The following is an 8,553-nucleotide window of genomic DNA, read 5'->3' as shown; positions in this document are numbered from 1 at the left end:
CCCTCTGTGTGCGGCGAAGCTACAAGAGAGGCAAAAGTTCTGAAAAAAAAAAAAAAGGAAGCTAAAAAAAAAAGGGAGTGTGAGCTCTGATGGAATATTTTTCTTCCAAGCCAAGACTTGCAGGAGGAGTAACTGTAAACGACAACATTGTCAAATATTCCGGTGTCCTTTTGGCGGCGAGTTATTTATTCATATATGCACTGTCACCCGCCGCAAGCACTTGAGAGCAACTGACTGCAGCTCAAGAGTAACCTGACAATCACACAACAGTAAAAAGGAAAGAAGACAGAGGGAGGAAGAGGGGCTCCGGGGAGATGAGGATGAACGCACTTGTTTGAGGTAGGAGGAAGGTTTGGTCCTCGCTGGTGTTGCCCCCTAGGTTTGAGCCACAGGGGCAACATGGCGCACTCTGCCTGCGGTAGCCCGCCACTGCTACCACTCTACATTAGCTTATACCTGCGGCTAATTGGCTCGCTGTCACAATAACACCTCTGATCTTCCTCCTCGGATGTCTTTGCACATCTCTCATTTCAAAGCTAATTTTTGATTAAGGAAAACGCCTTGAACCCAAATCCCTTGACTTCCCCTTTTTCATTATCAGCAGGCAGGGCGTGCAGTCGATTAGAATACACCCCCGTAACCAACCAGCCGCCACATCACCACAGAGTAATCAAACAGAACTTGCCCGGGTGCCTTGTATTTACAAAAGAATACAAGACACCAACATGTCTGATTAATCCGCTACTTGAGGCTATCACACTCCCATGAGGAATAGAGAGAAAAAAATTCCCCAAATCCTTGCCGTGCAACAGCACAAAGCCACTGATAACAGCCCAGACCATAATAGGCCAAGTGATTTTCATTTGACTCCCAGTGAGCCAAATCAGCAGCTCCCGTCCCTTTCCCTACTGCGAGCGTATCTCAGTGGCATTCAATGCAGCAAAAGCATTGCTCGGCCATTTCACAGTAGCTGGTTTGATTTCTGCCCTGTGGCTGTTTACTCGCACCGTGCTGTTTGGACCCCCTGAGGGAGCTTAAGGAGGGGTGAGGGCCACGAGAGAGAGAGAGTAGAGACAGTACAGGCTTTAAAGCCCCTTCAATGCTGAGACGGCACTAGAATTTTAACAGCTTGAACACTGTTATTACTGTTTGCTAGGCAAAGTTTGAATGACATTTTATTTTATTTTTGATATGTTGCTTTGAGGAGAAGTCGGCTAAGTGTGTGAACATATTGGAGCTGCATTGGGGGAATGCGATTATGAAACTGTGCCGTTATGCACTGTCATGTTAGATGTGTGCTATTGTGTGGCTGTGCCCCATCTGAATAGATAAATATTCCTTCTGACAACACGTTTCCTCAGCCTTTATTGTAATCTCTAAAAGGATGTGATTTCACTATTTAGCGCCTGAAGATGACAGCAAACCAAGCTGTTGCATTTGGTGTTGTCGACTGGATGTGTACATGTGTCAGAGTGTGTGAGGAAAGGAGACGGAGGAGGAAGAGGAGGAGGAGAAAAAAGAAGGGATGGTTCAGGGAGGAAAGGAGAGAACTTGCCTGTCTCTGCTGTGATCCCTCTTTCTTTTTCTTGCCATGTTTGCTGGAGGGGACAAAAGAAAGACAATGTCAGGATGTCGAATCTATCTCTCCCTCAAGTGGTCACAGGGAAGCATTGCCTGGCAGTTCATCATAAAGAGAACACCAACTTAATCTACTTGCCCTGTCTCAAACACAGCCCCCAGGTGCTAGATGTGTTAGGGTCTCAGAAGATTGGAAAGATATAAGCAAGATGATGGATCCATCATCTTCATGATCTAGTGGATTATCCACTTGGAAATCTCTTGCTTCACCACTTTTAATCATCTTGCTTTGGACCTATGCAGTGCTGTTTATAGATTTAATTTAAATGAGAGATCATTATCTCTCTCTTTCAAGCTGACTAGCTCCAAAATCCCGACCCCACACTCCTAACCAAATCAAATTGTGGCGCGGCAGCTAAGCCAGCTTGGCCAAGCAGGTGTCGGTGCCAGGGATGGGCTCGGGCCTCAGCTCCAGTCCCTGGCACAGACCCGCCTGGCAGAAGACAGCCGGCCACGGGCCGGGCACTGACCTGACACTGAGGCTGAAGACGCGGCGCGCCACCAGGAACCTCATTAGGTAGTAGATGACCACGATGAGCACCAGCAGGCCCAGCACCACCCCGATGATGGCACCTGTGATCACACCAGCCTGGATGGGCACTGTGGGGGGCGAAGGAAAGGTTGTGAGAAAGGAAGTGTTGTAAGGTGCCGGAGAGAGAATTTGAGAGTGGAAAGTGACAGAGAGAGGTTGGTGAGTGCTATGTGAAGGAGAAACCGTTAATGAGAGCAGGAGAAGAAAATATGTCACGGGAAGGGAGGAATTGACAGGAGAGAAAGACGAGGAACAAAGCCAGACGGAAAAGGGAATAAGAGATGAAAGACAAATAGACAAGGAAAAATAAAGGTTAAATGAAAGACGAAGAAAACAAGTATAGCAGAGGCAGAGAAGGAGATTAAGGGGAGGGGAGGTGAAGGTGAGAGCGGAGAAAGAGAGGGAGGAGGTGGGGGAGGGACAAGACAGTGGAAGACGATGGACAAAGGGGAAAGAAGAGAGAGATGGAAGGAGAAGGTGAGAAAAGAAGGGAAAAGGAGGCAGTGATGGCAATCTCAAACAGAGAAAGAGATACAATTGTAATTGATCTCAATTAGCGGGAAGTGCAAAGAATTCTAAGCAATGCTGCGCACAGCGACTGGTCTGAACACAGCACTCGCGTTAGTCTAATGCACAGCGCAAATTGAGATTCATTTCAGAGTTTAGAATGATTTGAAACAACAATTGAGAACAGTTGGCTTCTGACAAAGAAAATGTCCTCAAAATGTGCCATATGAGCTCAGTGGAAAGCTAATGAGCAGACACAGATGTAAGACAACACAGGCATTAGACTTTACATCCTGGGGGAAATTGATTTTGCTGAGGAAACCCCCACTGGACTCTCCCTGTCCTCCCTCCCATCTCACCCTTCTCAAAGACCAGCAGGCGCACGCTGGAGGGCCGGCCCACTATGTCAGGGGGGTTCTTGGCATCGCAGGTGAAGGTGCCGTTGTCATTGTAGTCCAGGTTCTTGATCAGGATGGAGCCGTCGCGGCGGCCCGGGTTCCCCACAAACTCCACCCGGTCCCTGAACGGGCCCTTGTTGTCCACATAGGCCACACCACCGGTATAGTGGAAGATCTGGAACGGATATAGAGGACATGGGACTGTTTATGCATGTGGTGTCACCATAATGACATGCAGTTAATCTCAAGAACAACTGCATCTGAGAGTTTTTGTGGTTATCATCGGTGGTGGAAGAAGTATTCAGATCTTTTATTTCTGAATCGCTGTCATTTTTCATTTAATGTATTAAATGACCTGTGACAGCAAAGGAGACTAGCAGTGAAAGCAACGCTAGTTTTAGATGGGTCAGATTTTCCCCACGCAGTCACAGAATGATTTGTGGCAGGTAGATGTTACTATAGTAACACATTCGGATGGGTCACAGGTTTTGACTGGCAAAGATGTCTGCCACCAGAAACAACAGCTACATTGAGTTGTTCAAAACCTTTCTTTTTAGTAAACTCTGTGTACACAAACATTTTTCACAGCGCTGGAGTTCATGTGTAGAGCGCCTGGTGATACTTAGAGCAAAGTCTCATGTTGTGTTGAGCCTTGTCAATGTTTTAAAAATAGGGATTTTAATGCGATCATAGTATTGCCACTAGCTCTTCCATTTAAAAGGCCATTTGATCAAAAAACAAGAATACTGTTAATCTTAAATGTGGCGCTTCCGTCCTAAATATGCCTTTAAACGAAAGTTTGACTTGGGTATATTTAAAAAGAAAAACACCATAGGTTGCATTTTGGCAAGACTTACTCTTTAAGTAAAAGTTCTAATACCACACTCTAAAAAATTACTAGTACAAGTATAAGTCCTGTATTGAAAATGTTACTTATGGTAAAGTATGTAAGTATCATCTGGAAAAAGTACTCAAAAGCTTAAAAGTAAAAGTACTTAATGAAGAAAAATCCTCACATTTAAGAAAGTCAACTAGCTGTGTTTAATGGTTTAATCATTTCAGCTGGACTTATACTGTTGGTTAGTTTCATTTGTAATGAAATATCTGATTTTATAAACTAAAGGTGCAAGTGTGCAAAGATCTTAATTTGTAAAGTAACTAAAGCTGTCAGATGAATGTAAAGTAGCATGAAAAGAAAAGTCTTGAGTAAAGCACAAATTTGTACTCAAGTACACTATTTGAGTTAACGTCCTTGGTTACATTCCACTACTGGTTGTTATCCAAGTAGTTTTCATTTTACATGTAGGTCCAATTTAGCTTTTTCTTTGGAGGCTCATAGGTTGCTGCAGCGTGTAGTGGTGGGTGTTAAGTGTAGTGTTTCAGTCATGTAAGAGTCTAGTCTGCATCAAGAAGTAGTGCTGGGTATCAAACCATAATACCTTTTTGGCACCAAACAAAATGTGTCGGAAGCACTGAGTATTGAAACCTGTCAAATACTGAAGGTTGGAATCAAATCTGCTCATATTAGTTATAGTATTTCCAGTATTAAACGTGCTTGCAAACAGTTGCTGATTCAGACAAAGGTGAGGGGCAACAGTGGCATTCATTTAGAGTCGTGGTCGAGGGGTACAACTGGGGTGAGCAGGGCTTAGTGTTGATACCCCAGACAAAAACATATCCGTAAAAAAACAAAATATCCTGGAAGAAAATGACCAGTACCTTTTACGTTAAGTTTACGGATATTCCTGTTAATTGAAAAATTGACAATTCTGTAAATTTAAAGTCTATCCTCTGTACCTTTTAATGGACATTTCCAGAAAAACAACTGTGAAAGATCATTGCAGAAAACATTTACAAGGTCAAGGTGAAATTTGGTTGAAATTTTGTTAAACAATTACTTTAAATGTTCAGCAAAGTTCTGATTCAAGGTTTGAGGACTGTGGAAGTCTTGCATGAATTACACCTTTTACATGATATGAACATGTCAGAAATCAAAAACGACATTTAAAAAAAAAGGACAAATGCACCATGAAAACTGACATATGAAACTGTAAATGTGTCCCGGCATGTGAAGAAATGAGCGACAGAAGATAAGTGGGGAAAAAAAGAAAACGGAGAAGAGAAATCTAGTTTCAAAGTGAGGGCACTGCGGGAGACGGATGAAAGCGAAGAAGGTGAAGGGAGGAGATAATGAGATAGGAGGGGAGGGACAAAGAAGGCAGGGCGAGGGGGGAGGAGATTAAGGGAGGTGGACAGAGGGAGGCGCAGTCAGGACGGGGAGATAGAGAGATTAGAGAGATGGCAGGATGATAAGGGCAGGCTGAGTGAAATTAAAGAGCAGGAGGCAGCAAGAGGACTGGGAGGATTAGTTAGTTGGAAAGTAAGTTTCTGTGTGCTTGTTGTTGCCTTGCTCCTGTTAAAACTAGGGTTGCACCAAATGAGGAAAATACGCGGTAATGTGCAATTTCAGGAAAAGGATATTATTTACAATAAATAAACAGATGTTGAAATGTACTCAGTTCTGCCTTTCTTCAGCTTTCAGAAATATGCTAAAATAAAGCAAATTGCTTGTTGAATTAAAAATAAGAAGAAAAAAAACATTATTCTAAAGGAGAATTCTGGTCAATTTCAATATGTAGCTCTGTTTTTTTTAAATTTGGAGTGTTTTCAGTAGCGAGACAAATGAAAACAATCAGTGCTGTCCACACCGAGTTATCCTCCTGCTAGAGTTAACCCCCAACAGGCTTAAACAGGCTTAACAAGGGCAAGTTTTAAACATGATTTTAGCCTCTAAAAATGTTAAAAATGTCAGTACAAGTGCCTACCCATGTGCAGTTTTTCCTTCCAAGTGAACACAGCAAATTGACTGCAGTAGATGTGACAGAAAGGCATAAAAGTTCTGTTAATTTAGCTAGTGCACATACCGCTGTTTATTTCCTGTCTAAGCACGCCTTTCTGTCACATCTAATGCAGTAAAATTCACTGTGTTCACTCGGAAGGAATCACTGCACATGGGTAGGCACTGTTGTCAACCCATGTTTTGTCCCTTTGTGTTTGTGCATTGTCTGTTTAAGCCTGTTTAAGCCTGTTGGGGGGCTAACTCTAGCAGGAGGATAACTCGGTGTAGACAGCACCGATTGTTTTCATTTGTCTCGCTACTGACAGCACTCCACATAAAAAAAAAAATAGAGCTACATGTTGAAATCGACCAGAATTCTCCTTTAAAATGTTTTTTTTTTCTTGTTTTTTTTTTATCACTCCACATTTTAAAAAAAACAGAGCTATATGATGAAATCAACCGGAATTCTCCTCTAATGTGCAAATTAAACATTGAATAGAACGTAAAAAAGCACCATTGAAAAAGAATGATATTTACTTTTTGAAGTGCGTTTTTTTTCCTGATACTCTGTTTTAACTAACACAAACAACAAACTTGGCTATAAGATTCCATTCTCATGCACTTGTACTTGGGTCATCTTTCACTTGTAATATTGAAGACGGACCCTCTCCTTGTAAAGATGCTCCTTACAGCAGCAAAGAAAGCCAGTACCAGAAGCTGGTATAAGCAAAGTCTATATCCTCGACGTTCCACTTCCAGGATCGCTCTCATTCTGTCGGAATTCTGCCAGATGTCACTCTTTTTGGCTGTCTGTTTTTGGACGTCCGTCCCCTTCCCCTTTCTTTGTGTTGATGTTCTAACCTCCGGTGGATTTCTGAGGACTATGGTTAACTGCTCCTCAGATCTCTGCAGGGTAAATCCAGACAGCTAGTTGTCCAATCTGAGTTTTCTATTGCATGACTAAAACTAGTTTTGAACGTACACATGTTCCACCAAAACAAGACCCTTCCTGATGCTATCTTGCAGAGGCACCGTGGCTCCGTCCAGCGCTTAGTACAGCATCTACGTACATACTATTTTTGAGGCTATCATCACCTTTCCTCACAGACCCTGTTTCCTGTTTGTTTTCTATTTAATATTCACAAATTAATGTGTGTGTGTGTACAGTTGTAATGTACTATAAGTTAAGAAGAAGAAAAAAGTGTCTTTTGCAATGTGTCGCAGGCTTTTACAATGTGTTTATTGCAGCAGTTAAAGCATTTTATATATAAAAACTATGTGTTGTGCAGTCCTGGTTAATGCACAAATCCTGCACTTCTTTTTTTCTGTCCTATATTTGTCGGATTAAACCAGGATTGTTTTTTTATGATTTGCAAGTATTCTGTTCTGGAAGAGTGCTCTGAGAATTACTCCAAATGACGGCATCCTGTAGCAAAAAAATGACCAGCAATGTTGAAATGCCAGAGATCCTGATATTAAAGCATCAGATACAGAGTTGGAAAGTGATCCCAAATCAATGAGATCATTTTTTTTTGTAGTTTCAAGGACTTCTTCAGCTAAAAATTATGTAACATTAGTACACCCTGCCTCCCTCTCTTTGACTACATTTCTGTTCTACTTGGTGCCTGGTAGGGGAGGAGATGGAGAAAACAAAAAAGTCTTTTTGGCAGAAGACACATCCATTGTTGCCAACAGCAAAGCCAACAGCAAACAATGTTTTTGCATTTCCTTCTTGAATATTTATGTGTATCTTCTTGAATGTGGAAACAGGTTAACATTAAGAGGGAGTACAGAACATGATCATTTCATTAAGGGAGATATGGAGAAAACTTCTACTCCCTCTGGTGTACCTCCCCTTACTTATTCCTGCTTAATATTTGGCTCTTTAGCTGCTAAATGCCCCACCATGCTCACCAATAGTCGCTGTCTTTGTTGCTGTTTGCTGCTAAGCGGGAATTGTACTTTGGCTTTATCACAGCTTTTTTTTTTAGCTTTTTCATAACCATTCATACATATACACACACACACACACCTAAACATCTCTATTGTATCTATATTCTTTCAATTTATTTTATGTCTTTGTTGTTGTTTTTTTATTCCATGCTTACTTTTGTATTATTTGCAGATTTTGGGACGTTATTTCTTTAGATGAGATTCTTCCTATTAAAAAATGTTTTTTATCTGTTGTGTTCCTGTTAACTTGGTCTTATTGTGCAAAATAAATACTAAAACCAAGGATGTAGGTTTTGTTTCAACACTAATAAACGGAAGGTTGTTTTTGAGCGTCAAACACTTTGTCTCCTACATTCTGGACAATTTTTTTGAGATCATTTATGGTCTTTAGTTATGTGAAGGAAGTTATTTTTCTCCTGTATAGGTCAAAACTTTCTGCATATTCAAAACATCACACGTGTTTGTGGATGTTTTTTAAGGAACCATGTACTGTACATTTCAACAGTCAACAACAAATCTATTAGAGAATGAGAAATGTTAAAGTTTACATCTACATAGAAGAAATTTTAAATCCTGTGACATCGCAGCTTCATTTTTCACGCTCTTGACTTGTGTTCTTTAATCCCCCAGGGAAGCACACACACACACACACACACACACACACACACACACACACACACACACAC

The 8,553-nt window shown here is 41.5% G+C and overlaps 1 protein-coding gene across 4 annotated transcripts in view; it reads right to left on the bottom strand.

The window, feature by feature from the left end:
• The window catches only part of mpz (myelin protein zero), a 17,680-nt gene that overhangs the window by 6,580 nt on the left and 2,547 nt on the right, over positions 1 to 8,553 (bottom strand). For all 4 annotated transcript variants that reach the window (XM_034886927.1, XM_034886928.1, XM_034886930.1 and 1 more), the window contains exons 3-5: positions 3,037 to 3,250; positions 2,109 to 2,238; positions 1,556 to 1,598 (exon numbers count right to left, since the gene is read on the bottom strand). In XM_034886927.1, the coding sequence (XP_034742818.1) occupies positions 1,556 to 1,598; positions 2,109 to 2,238; positions 3,037 to 3,250 (387 nt within the window). The remainder of the gene's footprint in view (positions 1 to 1,555; positions 1,599 to 2,108; positions 2,239 to 3,036; positions 3,251 to 8,553) is intronic.

Source organism: Etheostoma cragini, chromosome 12 (genome assembly GCF_013103735.1).
Source record: "Etheostoma cragini isolate CJK2018 chromosome 12, CSU_Ecrag_1.0, whole genome shotgun sequence".
Taxonomy (NCBI): domain Eukaryota; kingdom Metazoa; phylum Chordata; class Actinopteri; order Perciformes; family Percidae; genus Etheostoma; species Etheostoma cragini.
The sequence above is the reverse complement of the archived record's forward strand: the minus strand, read 5'-3'. Positions and strand labels throughout refer to the sequence as shown.